Source organism: Salvia miltiorrhiza, chromosome 4 (assembly GCF_028751815.1).
Source record: "Salvia miltiorrhiza cultivar Shanhuang (shh) chromosome 4, IMPLAD_Smil_shh, whole genome shotgun sequence".
In the NCBI taxonomy this organism is placed as follows: Eukaryota; Viridiplantae; Streptophyta; class Magnoliopsida; order Lamiales; family Lamiaceae; genus Salvia; species Salvia miltiorrhiza.
The window spans coordinates 1,107,606-1,126,727 of NC_080390.1; the positions used below are offsets into that span (position 1 = coordinate 1,107,606).

At 33.6% G+C, this 19,122-nt stretch overlaps 2 protein-coding genes across 2 annotated transcripts; one reads left to right on the top strand and one right to left on the bottom strand.

Moving 5' to 3' along the window:
• Window positions 1-4,013: 4,013 nt before the first annotated feature.
• LOC131022061 (uncharacterized) lies at window positions 4,014-6,967 on the bottom strand. Its single transcript, XM_057951439.1, has 4 exons — window positions 6,328-6,967; window positions 5,672-5,753; window positions 4,703-4,792; window positions 4,014-4,303 (listed from the first exon to the last, which is right to left on the bottom strand). Exons 1-4 carry the CDS (start codon window positions 6,397-6,399, stop codon window positions 4,203-4,205), a joined length of 345 nt encoding a protein of 114 aa, XP_057807422.1. The 5' UTR covers window positions 6,400-6,967; the 3' UTR covers window positions 4,014-4,202.
• Window positions 6,968-17,225: 10,258 nt separating this feature from the next.
• LOC131022062 (AT-hook motif nuclear-localized protein 22-like) lies at window positions 17,226-19,122 on the top strand. The gene has a single exon (XM_057951440.1). The coding sequence runs from the start codon at window positions 17,983-17,985 to the stop codon at window positions 18,859-18,861; it is 879 nt and encodes a 292-aa protein (XP_057807423.1). The 5' UTR covers window positions 17,226-17,982; the 3' UTR covers window positions 18,862-19,122.

Below are 19,122 nucleotides of genomic sequence, written 5' to 3' on the forward strand. Positions count from 1 at the left end.
TTCTTTTTTTCGATTAAAATATAATTATTTTCTCGACAAATTATTTAACAACTCCTGTCATTTGTCATGCCCTTCAAACTCCCTACTTTACAAGACACTAAGATTTCAACAAGTTGACACAACTTTAAGAATGTTGAGAAAAAAGAAGAAGAAATGATCAATCTTCATATGTTGGAAAAGTTTAACAAGTTCCAAGATGAAAAATTATATTAATTTATTCAGATATAAAAGTTCTTGTCTTTATAATTAATATAATTGTTTAGAGAAAATCGTCTGTGGATTTAATTTAATTTAATTAAACCCCCGAGTTCGCGTAATTATAAATTCTTGATTCTAACCGATCTTGTAGAATAAGTTTACCACATATTTAAATTGTATAAGCTCTTCCATATATGTGGGAATCTTGCTTTCTTAGTTTTATATATAACTCAATAATCAACATTATCCTATCCAAAATTTTCTGGTAAGCTTCGTTAAATTGTTAATTCCTATTTATTGGCATAAACTAGGGCATGAGAGAGGAAGAAGTAATTTATTAAAAATATTGGCAGACGGATAAAATCTAAAAATAAAATAAGTAAATAAACAAAAGATTAGAAAAGTCTATTTCATTGTCTATATATTTCTGGATCAAATTAAAGAATTATCATTAAGTCTATTACCCTATCTATTTATGATATCGAATAATATATTACAATAGCATAACATGTGCAATTCACGCGACTTAATTATACCGATAGTGAATTATAAATGAAATATATCGAAAAATTTATATAGTAAGCGTCATATAATACCTGAAATTTATATGAATTAATTTGAAGAGCCAATTAATTAGTCATGATTAAATTAAATCGCATATGTTAATAAGTTAAGTATTTGATATACTCCCTCCGTCCCATGAAATTAGTCCTTTATTTTATTTTGGGATGTCCCAAAAAGATAGTCCACTTTATTAATTAATTTTATAAAAAAATATTATTTTACTAAATTAACTTTATTTAATGTTTCACTTAAATGTGAAAATGATGTGTAAACATAATAAATAAGAGTATAAAAAATAAAAATACAATTTATGAGTTTTTTTTTTAGGAAATTTATTTATGAGTTGATTTATATATAAGAAAATTAAATGTATTTTATTAATACGTGTGAAAAGTGAAAGAGAACTAAATTGGTGGGACGGAAGAAATATAACTATTCATTCTGCGGCTTATGGACCCATGAAAAAAAGAAGTATTTCCAAAGTTAATAAACCATTCATTAATGCATATATATGTCTAATTAAGTGAGATTGAATAGCTCACCATTTTTACTTTCGTTAATTCGAGGGCACTATCCTGTATTGTATTGCAAATCAAAATATGCTAAATTCATTTATTTATTTAGTTTTTTTTATAAATAAAATAAAATACTCAAACTCAACATCTTAATTAACCCTAACTAATTATATATATATATATATATAGAAAGGTTAAACAGAGAATGCTAAATATTTAGAGAATAGAGAATTCGTGAAACAAAAACGAACAGATCTATAATTTTTACGAACAAATCAATGTACCGCATGAACAACAATTTGCCCCGAGTTCGAATTCTGTTGGTGGCGAGTTTTTCGATTTTTTTACTAAATACGTCTGTTCGTTTGTTATATTGATCTGTTCGTAACATATATAGACTTGTTCAAAATGAAATATATAATAATTCTCCGTTTGACTTGACCCTATATATATATATATCCAATGGAAGAAGCAAGAAAGCGTTGACATAATAATGCAAGAATATAGACACACCATTAACATCTGTAAATGAGAAAACAGGCTGCTGGAGATGAGAGAGAGAGTCTTCACGTGGTGACCTCAACTTTGGTCGGCTGTGGTTAAGCCTCTAAAATATTCCCATTTTCATGCGCAATTTGCATTAATTAATTAATTAATCCCAACTTCAAACCCTAGGGATTGGTCTTCCCCCCATAAATTAAAAGGGTGTTTGGCTCAGCTTATAATTAATTTTTAAAAATAGTTTATAAATTGTTTAAGATCTTATAAACTCCTTTAAAGTATTTAAAAAATAAATAAGTTCTTAAATAGCTTTAAGAGCTTATACCCCAACTTATTTTTTCATAATTTTATATGTAATAATCATTTTACAAATGTTACTTATAATTTATTATTTTTATCATATATCATTTCAAATATTTTTTTGATTTTCTGTCTCTAAGTTATAAGCTCAATTATTGACACACTTTGACAATTTATAAGCTTTTAAAAAACTACATCTTCAAAAATCGTATAAGCTGTTGGAGCTTATAAACTCTTTAAAATAAGTGTACCCAAACATCCTTTAAATCAAACTTTCAACCCAAAAGCACCTCACCCAAGAAAGTTTACATTTTATTTAATGTTAATCATGGGAGGTTATCTACATCAAATACATATATGTTTAATTAAGATAAGACTAAGATTAATTATGTAAAAAAAAAATGGTGTGTGTAGAGTAAAATTTCTCGAGAAGAGAACATGCAAGAGTGTAATAGATTCCAAACTTTAGGTGCACATCACATGAAAGTAACAGTGTGGTTTAAAGTGGACCACATTAATTAGATTAGATTAGCTAGGTTGCGCCAGTTGTTTAATGGGGGATGGTTGGAATCCATTGGATTAATATATGATTAAAGAATTGATTAAGATAAGCATTACAATCAAGCTTGTCGCGCAAGGGCCAATGTTAATTAATTTCTTTATTATGAATTAATCTCCTTTTTCTCCTCCCCTCATTTACATAGGTAGATACCGACTCACGGTTGTTCGGGATTTACACGAATATTAAGAAAAATATTTAAAAATTAAAATATATTAGTAACTATATGCCCATTTTATTATTTAATGATGAATTAAAGTTTAGATAAATTAAAAATTAAATAAAAATATAATAATAATAAATAAAAGATATTATATTTTATGAAAATAAGTTTATATAAATAGAACATTCAAAAAAAAAAAAGCTTATATATACTAGATGGAGGGAGCATTTGTAGAACACGCTTTAATTGTTGTATTTTGCGTGAGATCAACCACATATTAATTTTAGTGTACATTTAATCATAGCATATTAGATGTGAGGGGAATTGGAGATCGAATTAGCTAGGTGAATGGGCTGAAGTCTACAAGCATAAATGCAGATTTGCTCATATACGATCCCTCATATATCAACGCCTTAAATTGATTTGTAGGCATTGTTTTAAGAAATAATAGGACCGAATGACCATATTCAACATACAACATCAAATTTTGTCCACCATTTAAAAAAAGATAAATTTTGGCCATTTTTTGTATGTCATGACTATTCTACCCTTCTCTCTCTCTTTCTCATCTCTGATCCCTCTCTCTCTCTCCAGAAACGGCAGGTTGCGCGGCCTCTCGGCTTCCGATCTCCTCGAGTAGAACTCGTAGCTGAACTGGCGGCGGCGGCCGACGATGATGAGCCGACACTACTACAAAAACGCTCATAGATAACGGATAAAATCCGTTATCTATGACCCCAAAAAACCGATAAGTATAGTGGTGATATCTATGATATAGTCATACATAACGGTTTTTTTACCGTTATGTATAATAGTATAGATAACGGTACGATGCTCATACGTAACGGTACATAACCGTTATCTATAATAGTTATACATAACGGTTTTTCACCGTTATGTATTAAGATTTTACCGTTATGTATTAGAATTTTTTTTTGTTTTTTACCATCATAGTTAACAGTTTTTTGTACTTTTTATAACGATTTAAACCGTTATCTTTGTAAGACAAACATAACGGTAGGAACCGTTATGTTTTAATATTTTTACCGTTATGTATTAGAGATATATTTATTTTTTTTCATCATAGTTAACAATTTTTTGTACTTTTTATAACGGTTTTAACCGTTATCTTTATTATTTAATATTTAATATTTTTTTTCAATTTTATGTTATTTATCTCAAGAAATAAATAAATAACTTATAAACAATAAAATGATAAAATCATCAATAACATATATTATATATAATACAAAACATTCATACATTATCATCCAAAACCTTCATACATAATGTTTTGAGCCTAACTCAAAAAAAAAAAAAAAAAAAAAAAGAAACTTCACAGAAGCACCTTCATGCTCCAACTTTGATGAGTTTCAGCAGCTCAACAACCTCTCTCAAGCTTCTAAGGGTAGAACATGTGACTCAACAAAGTGCAAGTTAGGATCAGTGCAACCAGAGAAAGATGGATTAGCATTAACTTAATAAGTAACCTGCAAGTTCTTCCTGTGAAAAGATATAGATAACGTGGATTAGTATTAACTTAATAAGTAACATGGATATAGATAACTAACAGCATTACGATTTCTAACAGCATTACGATTTTCTTTTTCTTTTCACCCGTTCCTCGACAATTTTACCTAATAGCTGGAAGGATGCATGTCTCCCAACACATAAGCATCAACAAATTCACTAGTAATAACACTATAACATTCAGAATCAACTAAATAGAAGCAACACAAACTCAAGTTTATATCTATGACATTCAAGTTCATGGTGAAGATTATATGCAGTAGCAAATTCACTAGTAATAACACTATGACATTCAGAATCAACTAAAATTGAAGCAAAACAAACTCTCAAGTTTCAGGCAAATAATCTTCACCATCAAGCATTCAAGCTTACCCATCAGGAGTCGCGAAACGCGCAAATTGGAAATGCAAAACAACACAAGTACTGCTGCTGCTGCTGCGGCCGTGGTCGCGGCCCCTGCCCCTGCCCCCAAGAACCATGTAAAACAACAAACATTGAAAAGGAATTGCCTTCAGTCATATCCAGTTCACCAAACATAAAAGGTAAGATTGTAAATATAGCACATAACTAGAGACTGGTGATCACCTCCACTATATATTGCAGATAACTTTTGGGCTCAATTTTAGGAATTCCCAGTAAAGATTGAAAACAGATAAGTTAATGCACCAGATATAGGCAAGATAAGTAGCATGATAGCAAATATGACTCATAAAATAGAACTTATAACTCATAAGCTCACCAAAAAACCCCCTACAGATTGCTTTTATCAAAACATATTCCACTTTATGACATATTCTACTTGAGCACAATCACATAAATGCAACCTTTTCCACTATACACGTCTAGAAATTCAGGTGATACATCAGGCAAGAATTCAATGGAAAGAGACTGAAGGAAAATGTTCTTGACATCAACCTTGTTTCCACAAAGCACAATTGGTATAGTGAGTCCGATTACAATAGAAAATGTATAAACGGGTAAGGAACATAATTTATTTGAATTTTAAACAATTCAAATAAATATTTATTTATTATCTATGAATATTCACATAAGCATCCGTTCCTCGACAATGTTACCTAATAGCTGGAAGGATGCATGTCTCCCAACACATAAGCATCAACAAATTCACTAGTAATAACACTATAACATTCAGAATCAACTAAATAGAAGCAACACAAACTCAAGTTTATATCTATGACATTCAAGTTCATGGTGAAGATTATATGCAGTAGCAAATTCACTAGTAATAACACTATGACATTCAGAATCAACTAAAATTGAAGCAAAACAAACTCTCAAGTTTCAGGCAAATAATCTTCACCATCAAGCATTCAAGCTTACCCATCAGGAGTCGCGAAACGCACAGCATAAGTCTTCGGCTTCGCTTTATCTCCATAGAGGGACAGTCCAGTAACACAGCAATCTATGAAATCAATCAATAAAAATGAATCTATAATCCAGCAGGCATAAAATGCAGAATCTCTTGAACCTGAAATGAATCTATAATCCAGCAGGCATAAAATGTAGAAAGAAATACATAATCAAGCGAAGAAGCTACCTGAAATGGAAAAAATAGAGGGGAATGCAAGAACTGGATCTCCCAAACTGGAACTGAAACATGATAGTAATTCTAGGATGTCCAAATTGATCAGAAATCTTAAACATGCTGGTTTCTATTTCTTAGGTTGTCTAAGCTGCGAATCAAGCAAACAACTGAATCCCAACAACAATTCTCACAAAAAAGAATGATTGTTTATGCAGTGGAAAATATAATAACTAGTTCTAACCCATATTAAATCAAACAATTTTGTTAATAACTTTGAATCTAGTAAATTAGGATACGCTTGCAGAATTGCTCCAAGAATGAGGGTTACAATGACTCAAAGTGGCAGACAAAAAAAAAGTTTCAATCTTGCGGACAATATGTCATAAATTTCCATGTAAAACTGGTAAATCAGTGGAAAATTAGATGAAAAGCAAAGGCAAAAATAGCAAACCATGAAATGGTCGAGGTCCTTGTCGTGGAGGGGCTGGTGGGCGTGTCCGAGAACAGAGTACTTGGCGAGCATCTGGTGCTGGGCGAGCTGGGCGTCAATCTTGGGGAGCTGGTCGACGGGCGTGGCGATGCGGAGGCAGGCGACGTGGGCGGAGAGGAGCTGGTCGTAGAGAGGGTGGGAGAGAATGTCGGCCTTGCACCGCTCCTTCTCCCAGGCGCAGCGCAGTGGACGGAAACTCAGGCGGTGACGAAGGCGCGCAGGATGGAATAGAATCGAAAGAGAAAAAATATCAAAACCCTAGAGATTTAGGATTCTTGAGATTTAGGAAAAGAAGTAGAAAATGATGGAGGAAAAGAACCACCACTCCCATCACCGTGCCGGAGGCGGCGAGAACCGGCGATCTATGCGCAACCCCGCGCACCAATTTTCGATTGCACGCTCGTCGACGGTAAAGGACGAACCAGAGCAAGCCCAACACTCGCCTTGCTCGGCCTGCTTTGGTGCTGCGAACAGAGGGCGGCGGTGGCCGGCGTCTCTGACGGCGATGAGAGCTGAGAGATAGAGAGGGTATTGGGCGGCAGCGGCTAAGTGAGAAACAAAGAGGGTTCAATTTGGGGAAATTTGGTGGGGGTTATTAGGGTTTTGATATTTTATAATAAAATATTAAATTTAAAAATAAATATAAAAAATACTAATACATAACAGTATTGAGGCGCTCATATATAACGGTTAAAACAACCGTTATAAAAAGACGCTAATAGATAACAGTTGTCTTAACGGTTCGATAATACCGTTATGTATGCAACTAATAGATAACGCTCATACATAACGGATTCACTAAAACCGTTATCTATTTCCATGGACAACACTACATAGATAACGGTTTTTTGTCAAAACCGTTATCTTTTCAAAAAATGCGCTCATACATAACGGTTTTCTAAAAAAACCGTTATGTATGAAGTGTTATGTATGTGTAATTTTGTAGTAGTGCGACTGTCGGGGAGGATGTGGTTGGTGGCATACCAGCGGCGCAGGGCGAGGGCGGGGTTGATCTCCTACCAGTCGCAGGAGGCGTCAGCGGCAGCGCAGGGTTTGTAGAGTCGGGCGGCGCGATCGCCGTTGTTGTAGCCGCCGGTCTGCAGGACGGTCACAGTGTCGTTGGGAAGGACGGCGGCGGAGGAGCACCAGGTGTCGGCAGATCAGATCTGATCTGATCTGTATTTGTGCTGCATGTATGGCACTTATAGTGCCATAATTACCCAAATGACCATTTTAAACACTTCCCCCTAGGGTTTAGATATTTCATTTAGGGTTTAGATTATTATCCATTTGGGGTTTAGATTATCCATTTAGGGTTTAAATGATGTTGTTGTTTCTGTATTTGTGCTGCACGTATGGCACTTATGGTACTATTAGTGCCAAAATAACTATTTTACTTTGTTTTATTTTGGATTTCCGTTGAGTGCCATAAGTGCCAACGGAATCCAAAATAAAACCAAAGTAAAATCTTGGCACTTATGGCACTAATAGTGCCATAAGTGCCTAACCCGACCCGGCACGCAACTTGCGTGTCTGATCCTACCCGGTCCGCCTCATTAAGGGTAAAAACGTCCAAATCAATAAAAATGGCCAAATTTTGTGTGTTTTCAATGTGTGGCCATAAATTGTGTTTTATGCTTCATTTTGGCTACTTCAAAATTTTACCTGAGTTTGAATTCTGAAGGTAGCAAAGATTTTACTAATTTTTTTAAGATCGTTATTGAATACTATATAATATATTGCCTTATTCAACATTATATACTGACTTATTCATTATTCTCACTTCTTACGATAGTGTAACATAACGATCAAATCAATAAATTCTACGAACAGACCAATATATGGTGGAAATCTCATATCCTCCAGGATTCGAACCCAGACTAAAATTCTTGTTCATATGGTACATTAATTTTTTGTTCATAGAAATTATTGACTTGTTCGCTATTTTCTCACGCATTATTTATTATCTAAATATTCAGCATTCTCCATGAAATCTATATATATATATATATATATATATATATATATTGACTGTAAAAATTATATAAACCCTAAACCCTATATATATATTGGTGTAGTTCTAGAGAGAACTACATTATTTGTGGGAACGTGAGAATCATCAAATCTAATGCATTCACTGTAAAAATTAATGCATTCGCTGTTAAAATTAATGCACTCAAAAAAATAAAAAAAAATTGTTCCCTTCAGGATTCGAACCCAGGATCTGCATTCATCCAATAAGATGATGCATCCACTGTAGATCTTGATGATCGGATGGCTGAAAATGATTCTCTATTCTTTTTTTATTTAGTGGTTCTTTCTTTATATATATATATATATATATATATATATATATATATATATATATAGGGAAAGGTTCAAATAAGAACCACTAATAAAATAAGAACGGAGAACCATTTTAAGCCATTCGATCATCAAGATCTACGGTGGATGCATCATCTTGGTGGATGGATGCAGGTGCTGGGTTCGAATCCTGAAGGGAGCAAAAAAATTATTTTTTTCGAATGCATTAAATTTAATAGCGGATGCATTAATTTGTATAGCAGATGCAGTAATTTTATTGGTTCTTATGTTCTCACGATAATTGTGGTTCTCACTATAACCGCACCCTATATATATATATATATATCACTATATTAGTCAATGACTTTATTGCAATTTGAACTAATTTTTATGTCAAAATTTTCCAACTTCCTTTCGAATGTCTAATAATTGAGTCTTGAAAAATAAATGCAAAACCTGTCAATAGCATGGAAAATAACTCACTTATGTTTTGATATAACATATTGTAATTACGCTGCTAGATTTGAAGTCTTCGACAGACTTATATTTATATAACTAAATGATAGATATATATATATATATATATATTCATATAGTATTATATACCAATATGCTGACAAGGTTAAGTCAATTAATTAAGAAAATAATTATTTGTCAACAAGTTACTGTATGCTACTGGCACCCTATTTGAAATAAGTACCTCTTTGGTACTTCAATTCGCCCTTTGACAAAAAAAAATTGCATTGGCCTATAAATACCCGAACTTTTCTTATTTTCTGATTTTGCCTCAATTTTAAAATTTGTCTATAAATACTCAAATTTTGTATTCTTTCTAATTTTACACCCAATGAATTTTTACCTCCAAATCATTATTTACACGGCAATCAGATTAAGAGGGAAGTTTGAAGTTCATAATGAAGTAGATAAGTTTGTTGTCAATGTTTGATCTAGAACATGCAATTATAGATTTGGGATGTTAATATGGCTGCCATGAGTAAAAATTTGATTGGTGCAAAATCTAAAAAAATACAAAATATAAATATTTATATGTAGATTTTAAAGTTTTGGGTTGCAAAATCAAAAAAATGAGAAAAGCTCGAGTATTTATGACCCAATATCGAAAAAAAAACACGCACACACTGAGAGAGAGAGAGAGAATTAGGACAAGATTGTTATGCAGAAACAATGTAGGCTCCTTCATCATTAGCCCAACTCGAAAGTAAATTGCTATTACAAGTTTATCCAGCTTCAAGCTTTATAAATGCATAGCTCTTCTTCACTCCCAAAATGCTGCCAAACCATCATGCTTAATTTGCATACTCACTGCAACTTTTTTGGTCATATGCCAAACTTTATTTCTCTCCCTATTTGATTTATAAAGTGCTCATCTTCGTCCCTGGTTCAGTGATAAGAGGTTAATGTCCAATACCTAAGGTTATGAGTTTGAATCATCCGTCGCACGATCTTTAAAAATTTCTTTATTTATTTATATAATTTATCAGAAAAAAGAAAAAAAGTAAAATGACAATAGTTTTAAAAATATGTTATATAGTCGAGAAGGGCTTGCTCGAGCCTCAAAATTGAGGCACCAAAAACTCGCTCTCTTCCAAGAAATTATTAATTCAAGTCTCACTCGCAACGTGTGATCGTTTAGATATTTGATTTAATTTGTAATATACATGTGACTCTTATATCTCTTAAAAAATACTACAAATAGAAAAAAAAAATTCTATTGTTGGAAATGTGTCGTTAAAAGTGATTTTAAAAAATGCCACCGGATGTTCCATCATAATCAAGTTATTTTGAACAAATATCCCAACACTGGGTATAAAACCGTTGGTCGTTGGAATAGTATATTTACTTTTTTTATTATTATTAAAAATTGCAGTTCAAAGTTTTAAAAATTATACATTATCCGTCCCAATTGTATAGATTGATTAAATTTTGGCATCAAGATTAAAAAAATCATTATACAAGTAACTTCCGAATTTTTCTGATCAAAAAAGTATTAGGATTGATCCGATCTCACTATTTAAATGAGATAAAAATCAAGCAAAATTAGCTCAAATGATTGAAATAATAAAAAACCTTGTGATATCTCAAAATTACAATCCATCTAGATAAACAGGAGATTAATCTTACTATTTTTATCTATCAAGATCAATCCTCAAAAGTAAATGCCCCTTGATATCTCAATCAAATTAAGTATCAAACATATTAAGTCTTATCTCATACTGTAAAATAAACGCGTCATAATGTTAGATTTTATCAAAAAAATGAATAGAAATATTAGTAAATAAATTTAAATTCATAAAAATCATTATTTATTTAAAATATTCGATAAAAGAAACAAACCTTATAATAATTGGAAGAAGGGGTGGGGGAAGGAAATAGTTGAGCTGACTGCACCCTGGTCTCCAAAAACGACGTTTTGTTGTTATTGTCTCAACTCACAGATGCATTATTAAGCATTTGATGTGATGTGCGTCTTAACGTATTTTCTTAGGGGAGACGCATAATTAATTGCAAAGTTTTCTCAACGCATACAAAACGTTATGCTACATATCTTATGTAAGCTTTTTATGTGAGCATCATTCACGTTTACAATCGTTAGCGTTATTTTTTTTTTGTTTTAGATATTTATTTTTATTTCTAATACTTCACAAATTATTATTGTGATCATTAATTTTATAAATTATATAAAAATCAAAGTTCAATTTGTTCTTTTTATTACTTATTTGATGTTAAAGGGAATATGAACAACTCGTATTTTGATTTTTTATGTAATTTATCAAATTAATGATGATGATCTCAATTATAATTTATGAAGTATTAGAATAAAAGTAAGTATCTAAAACGAAAAAGATAACGTCAACAAATGTTAAACGTGAGCGGTGCTCATATAAGGAGCTCATATAAGACATGTAGCATAACATTTCTCCATATATATTGATGCTATTTCATATCATTATTATGAATTATACTATAATCAAAAAAATTATACATTAGACAAACAAACAAAATTAAGAGGATTGGATTAATTTCAAAGGGAACACAAATTAGAAAGTAAAGTAATGATATTGTAATTCCGTTTCGAAAATTAAACTAAAATGCAATAATATATAAGAATCCAATAATATGCCTCGCAAAAAAAGTATCCAATAATATAGAGAGATGTAGTGAGTGGAACGTGGAGAGGAGAGAAGAAAGTGAGCTAATATAAACAATTTAATTATTAAATTTGATGATTATCCAATCACCAAACTTCATTTATTCATTTTTTTTTTATTTTATGATCGGTAGGTTCAGGTATGGACTTTTGAGCTTATGACGGTTGTCCTACTAAATTTGATGTCATTTAAAGTTTAAAATATAATATATATTGACATACATAACTTTAACTAGTGATAGAAATCCAGTTAATGAGCAATTTGAGTACATTTATGTAATTAGGGAATGGTTATATATATATGAATTTTTGTAAAATACTAGTATAAATTTATTGCATAAAGCTGTGAAAAAAAATTATTAGAAATTTAAATCATGAATTTATTTATAGTCATTCATCCGTAAATCTTCAAGATTTAAAAATAGAAAACAATTCTTATTTTATACGATATACATTTAAAAATTACGTATGTGAATAATATATGTATATATGTTGTAAATAAACCACAAGCTACGAGAACTTGTTATTACGAGGGAAACAAGTTTGACCAAAAACAATAATGACTATTTTTCAAAGAAAATATTCAAATAATGATTGATAATCGTGTAATAATGCAAGTACTAGCAAATGTATAACTACCTCCATATATTTTTAGCTACAATTATTATGCTTTATTAATAAAAATTAGAGGCAAAAATTACAATAACCAATTTACTTAAATAAAAGTTAATAGTAACCACAAAAATAAAAACATATTAATTATAAACACTCTTACTAAATGGCCCTTTTATTATTTTAATTGAGTAATAATTTAAGAATCTGAAAATTTACAATTAAATAAAAAAGAAAGGAAAAAGAAAATCAAAACCTCCCTACTCCTCCCGGTTTCCAATTAGAGTTGCTTGGTAATAATGGTTCCCATGTAACGTTATCACGAAAATTGTAATTCTCATTAGACTCACACTATATATATATATATAGAGAGAGAGAGAGAGTCAGAAAAACATGCATTTTGAGGATATAAAACTTGAATATAAAAAATCATATAGTATAAAAAATATTATCATACGTACTAATAACTTATGATAATATATATCATCATGAACTGGAATGAAAATTTAAGAAATTTGGCTGACCGAAAAATATTTTCATCATGTTCGAGAAAAAAAATTCAACTTAAAAAACATGCGAAAAGGATGTAAAAAGAGGAAAAATATAACTCGTGACAAAATTATATTCTTATACTTAATACCAAATTTATTTTGTTAATTTACATTGCACAAATTATTTTATGCCTTACCGATTAAAAATCCTTGAAGAATAATCGTAAATTTTTAAATTAGCAAAGCACAAAACGACATCATTTTGTATTTAGAATAACTCTAAATACATCCTGTCATCCTGCAAGCTACATTAATTTTTTTAAAACAAAAAAATAGATGAAGGATATAATTGATATAAAATTAATAGTTCACCGTTTAAAAATACATTTTCCATAAATAAACATAAAGTTAATAGTACAAAAATAATTTGAATTTTAAAGTGATGATATTTATTATGAGAAACATATATAGAATGGAAAGGTAAAGAACAAAAATGAGGAGAGAGTGAGAGTGCATTTCAGCCACATTAGAATATTCCCTCGATGCTGTCAACAACACTCCCTCTACTTGGAAAACGACGCGGGCGGGGGTGGTGACCCCCAATCGGCGATGAGTTATCCTCTGCGCCGCACGTGCACTCGAACATCAAACTACCAGTTTGACCCAATCTCAATCGTTGATTTTACTGCATGTCTGCATCTATCTTTAGTTTTGCTACACTATTAAATTCTGCATCTATTTTTTTTTTGTTACACTATTAAATTCTAGGTAGTAAAAGAATAATATTCACTATAATTTCTTTTTAATAGATTAGCAGCATTAGATAAAAAAATTAAAAACTGAAACTCGAACTCAAGACTTTTGACCTTAAATATATGATAGATGATTCATGTTGCAACTAAGTACTCCCTCCGTCCTGACGAAAGTAGTGCATTTCCTTTTTTTTGTAATAATTTTACACTACAAACAACGTGGCTTCTCACACCTTTACACACTTTTATTCAACAATTTTATTCTTCTTAAATCTCGTGCTGAGAAGAAACTCACCACTTTCGTTGGGACGGATGTAGTATTATTTTATACATTTTTAAAATTGTACATTTATTTGTGAGTAGTACATGCTTTATATATTTATTCAGCAGGTTATATTACAACACTACTTGTACAAGGAAGTGTACATGCTAATGCTATATATAGAATGAAATTATTGTACACGTACACTTACAGGGTATATACTTTGAATGATCAACTTTAGGGCTGTAAACAAACCAAGCCGTTCGCGAACTATTCGGAGCTCGACTCGAAAAGAACTCATTCAAGTTCGTTTGGAGAAGTTCGATAAATAAACAAACCAAACTTGAGCTTAGTAGTATTCGGCTCGTTAGCTCGTGAACATGTTCGTCAAGTGATTCAGCTTGAAAAATATAAATTATTAGTAGATATAACTTATATTTATCCACTAAAATTAATAATAATTGTATTAAATCTCTAATTAATTTTGTTTGTTATAAGAAAATAATTAATATATTTATTATTTTGAATAAAATAATTTATTTTTAAAATAAAATAATCAATATTTTAAATATAAATATAAATTTAGAAAGTTCATATAGGCTCGATTAGGCTCGTGAGCCTCAAAGTATTCGGTAAGTAAAATTCGGGATTCGATTCGATACTAAACAAACCAAACTTGAGCACACCACTATTTGGTTTGGCTCGGTTCGATTACACCCTTAATTAACTTTGATAAAATAAAATAGTAAGGTTAATTTCTTATGTATTTTGATGAATTGAAACTTTTTAGGATACCTCGAGACCCTTGATTATTTTTATCATTTAAACTAATTTAGCTTGATTCATATCCCACCGAAAGGGTGAAATTAGATAAAATTTACTTTTGGGGATAAAATGATTCAATCATACATCTGATCAATTATGCAAAAAGTAAACGCCCTCTTAATGTAAAGTTATTCGTGAGTAGTATTTTAAAAAAAATAGGATCAATAACAGTTCTCCATTTCTTCCTCTTGGATGACTCGAACTCTCAACCTATTAATTAGAGGAGAAACGTCTTACTATTTGATGCCTTCTAGTATGATTTTAAAACTAAATAAGAATATCTGCATACGATGGAGATGCTTAGATTGTTTGCAAAATATTTATATAGATCCAAAATTTGATTATATAGAAAAAAAAAAAAAATCACAAAATCCACGACGTAATTTATAGAGGGTGGCTTGCAATAACTCGAAGCTTCAGCAATTTTGGGCGTAAGTGTATTAGTTTGCGCAATATCAGCAAAAACACATTGGAACTCAAAGTTTCGCCGGATTTTAATTCTGATGTAAGCACGTCATGTGTCACCCAACTACAAATTTCCTGCCATAATTACTTCTTTCACATTCCAAAAACTGATTTCTAAAATATTTTCTCAATAAATAAATATAAAAAAAATCAACATATTCTAAAAATACAACTGCTGCCAAATAAAATGATTTTTTTTTTTTAATTCGAATGCAAGTGTATCTAAAGTAGCCAAATACAATTCAAAATATATGAAAGCTTAAAAATCACGTAGTAAAAAATGGGTACGTACTTTCAATTTTTACGTGTTAGTATATATTAGGAGTTAGAGAATTTTTTAGGACAACAATTGAGGTTGATTTGGAAATTAGGACAATAACTTTCGGATTTGTAAAAATATGACAGTACTAATGAATAAGCGTTGCACCCGCGTGACATTTATGGGCCAATTATTGAATTTTGGGATTTTTTTACACGGACCAAGCACATGACAACTCACACGGAGGGGTTAATTATTTGGCAAGCACGTCATTTTTACGGCTCCAGATAGGATGTTATGTGCTTGATCCATGCGGGAAAGTCTGAAAATTCGATAATTGGCCGAGAAATGTCCTGCGGGTGCATATTTTTACAAGTCCGAAAGTTATTGTCCTAATTTTCAAATCAACCTAAGTTACTGTCCTAAAAAACCCTCTCATTCTATATATTAGGAACTTGCAATCACTAAATAACACCTAAGTCGAAATTTATAATTTAGTAGGAGTGCCTTCTTTTCACATTTTATAGTATGATTTTTTCGAGCAAAATAGAAATTTTCTATGAGCAATCCATATTTCCTTCTTTTCACTATTTGAATCGTGATAACATTTTCCCATTGATTAGACTTTGGGCGAGAAGAAAGATGGCATATATGTTTTTCCACCCTAAAAAACACGAGATAAGAAAAAGTGGGAATTACTATTTTTTTTTCTTTTTCCATTTTTCATTATCAATAATTTTTTATAATAAACTTACAATAAAAGAAACAACATCTGAATTAAGCAAAATATACTCCCTCCGTCCACGAATTAAAGCCCTACTTGCACTTAAATTTGTGTCCACCAATTAAAATCCTATTGTGCTTTTTGTACATTTTTACTCTTCTTCTTTTCCTATATTTACTACCATTTGTCACTAATGGACCCACCTTACAACAACTTTATCATTTTTATATTCCATATTTATTACACTTTATCACTAATGGACCCACCACACAACACCTCTAACACTTTAGTCAACTACCCTTATATTTCACCCACAACACCTTTTTCAGATTTCTTAGTTTCCGTGTCCACCCTCAAATGGGGCTTTAATTGGTGGACGGATGGAGTATTTGAATGTAAAGCTATATGAACGCAAGACTAATACACACAAAATCTTCAATTAATTAAACTAATTAGAGTTGCTCAAGAGTTTAGTGATTGGACCAATTCAGCAAACTTGTGTTTCCTAAATTTTACCCAAATAGAGAAGTTAACATGAAAGAGAGAGAGAGAGAGTCTCCCTTTAGACACGACTGACCCCTCATGGTATTGTGTGGGTCATTTTGGGTCTACCCCAATTTCCCATGTCCCACTTCTCTCTCTCTAGATCTCTCTCTCTCTCTCATGAGATGTTTATCTTGTCGTGATCTTGGTAAGCCCCGTTTCTCCTCCTCCCTTTGCCTGCATTCAACAAGAAAGCGCCACCGTTTTCCCCTTCATGCCGCTAAATATTCCACGTAAATTCTGGGACATTTTCATCAAATTAATTCCGGCTGGTCAAACCTCTCTCTCTCTCTCTCTATGTCAATAATTGTTTCATCTTGTCTTATTTCAATGCCTTCGAATTCATCCCTTTGTTTAATGTTGGACTGCACAACGCAGCTACCTAATCCAAATCATTCATCGCCCCCATCCCCCCATTAATTCAACGCTTCTCTTCATTTCTTGAATTAATTAACCACAACTATTTAATGCCCCCATCGTTTTCACTACCGTCACCGTAAATATTCTTACATGCGAGCTACGATATATGGGGAGAACAAAACCAGCCTGATTTTGAGGCTGCGGTTGTGTGGTAATTAGTGAGTTGATGACTTTTTATCGCAGATTTTAGTAATCCTAGGTAAGATGTGTGTGTGTTTTAGTGAGAGAAAGAAAGAGAGAGAGAGTGAGAAATAAAAGTGGGTCCCATCCCCACCGCCCATGCGGCCATGCGCACGCCTTATATTTACCAAACTCCACATCGAACACCCCATGCCCCCCCCCCCCCCCACCCCCCACCCTCACCCCCATCCGTCGATCCAATCCTCTCTACTGACCTAACCCTAACCCAAACCATACTTAGCTCCTAAACTAAAGCCCCCAAACATAAAAACATCAACTTTCCAAACTCTCTCTCTCTCTCTTGATATAAGCTCAACAAGAAAAATAGAATTGTCACATGAGAGCGGTGGGAAAGGGATGGTGGATTCAGCTCAAATCTTGGTGTGGGATCAATCCACAATTCTTGGTGAAGGTTAATTAGCTTCCTACTATGTGTTAATTTCCCACTCAAATTCTTCACAAGAAAAAGCTAGCCAAACAAAGAAGAAGAAAATCCCAACAATTCATCAAGATTTGAAGCATATTTCCATCATCACACACAAAAAGGTAACCCAAGTCATTCGAGAAGCTTCTACAAGTCGAGATAATCAGCTAGCGAAGTGGAAGAGATATGGATCAGCTCGCTCACGGCCGCCCCCTCCCGCCGCCGTTCCACGCCAGAGATCTCCAACTCCACCACCACCACCACCACAACCACCACCAGCAGCAGCAGCAGTTCCAGCAGCACAATCCCGTCGACGACGAGCAGAGCGGCAACAGCCGCCCCATAAAGCGAGATCGCGACGAGAATTACGCCCCCGCCCCGGCCCCCGCCGCGGGGGAGGGGAATAGGGAATTCTCCCCCGCGGCGTCGGACCAGAACGAGGTGACGCGGCGCCCCCGGGGGCGGCCGGCGGGGTCGAAGAACAAGCCGAAGCCGCCCATCATCATCACGCGCGACAGCGCCAACGCGCTCAGATCCCACGTGATGGAGGTCGCCGGCGGCTGCGACATCCAGGAGAGCGTCTCCGCCTTCGCCACGCGGCGGCAGCGCGGCGTCTGCATCCTCAACGGCAACGGCACCGTCAACAACGTCACCCTCCGCCAGCCCTCCGCCCCCGGCGCCGTCCTCACCCTCCACGGCAGGTTCGAGATCCTCTCCCTCTCCGGCTCCTTCCTGCCCCCGCCCGCGCCCCCCGCCGCCTCCTCCCTCACCATCTACCTCGCCGGCGGCCAGGGCCAGGTCATGGGCGGCACCGTCGTCGGCCCCCTCGTCGCCTCCGGCCCCGTCGTCATCATGGCCGCCTCCTTCGGGAATGCCGCCTACGAGCGCCTCCCGCTCGACGACGACGACGCCGCCGCCCCCGGCCAGCTCGAATCGCCGGCCATCGGCGGCCCCCAACAGCTCATGGCTGATCCAAACGCCAATTTGTTTCAAGGAATGCAGCCAAATATGATGAATTCCTTACCACCTGAAGCTTACTGGGCCACAGCTCGCCCCCCATTCTGATTTAAACAAAAAACAAAAAAAAAGGAAACCCTAATTTTGCAAATTAATTTGCATTCAATCTACTTCTGTGATTTCAGCTAAGAGTAGCAGCAGCTTCTTATTTTCTCCTTCTTTTTTCCTTTTTTTTTTCTCTTAAAATATGGTTTGATGATCTGGATAATTTTATTAGCTTGCGGTTTGATTGGAGAGGGGATGTACAAATTCATGAATTGTTTGTGGTTTTTCATGCTATGGTCGATGAGAATAGCTTAATTAATTTCA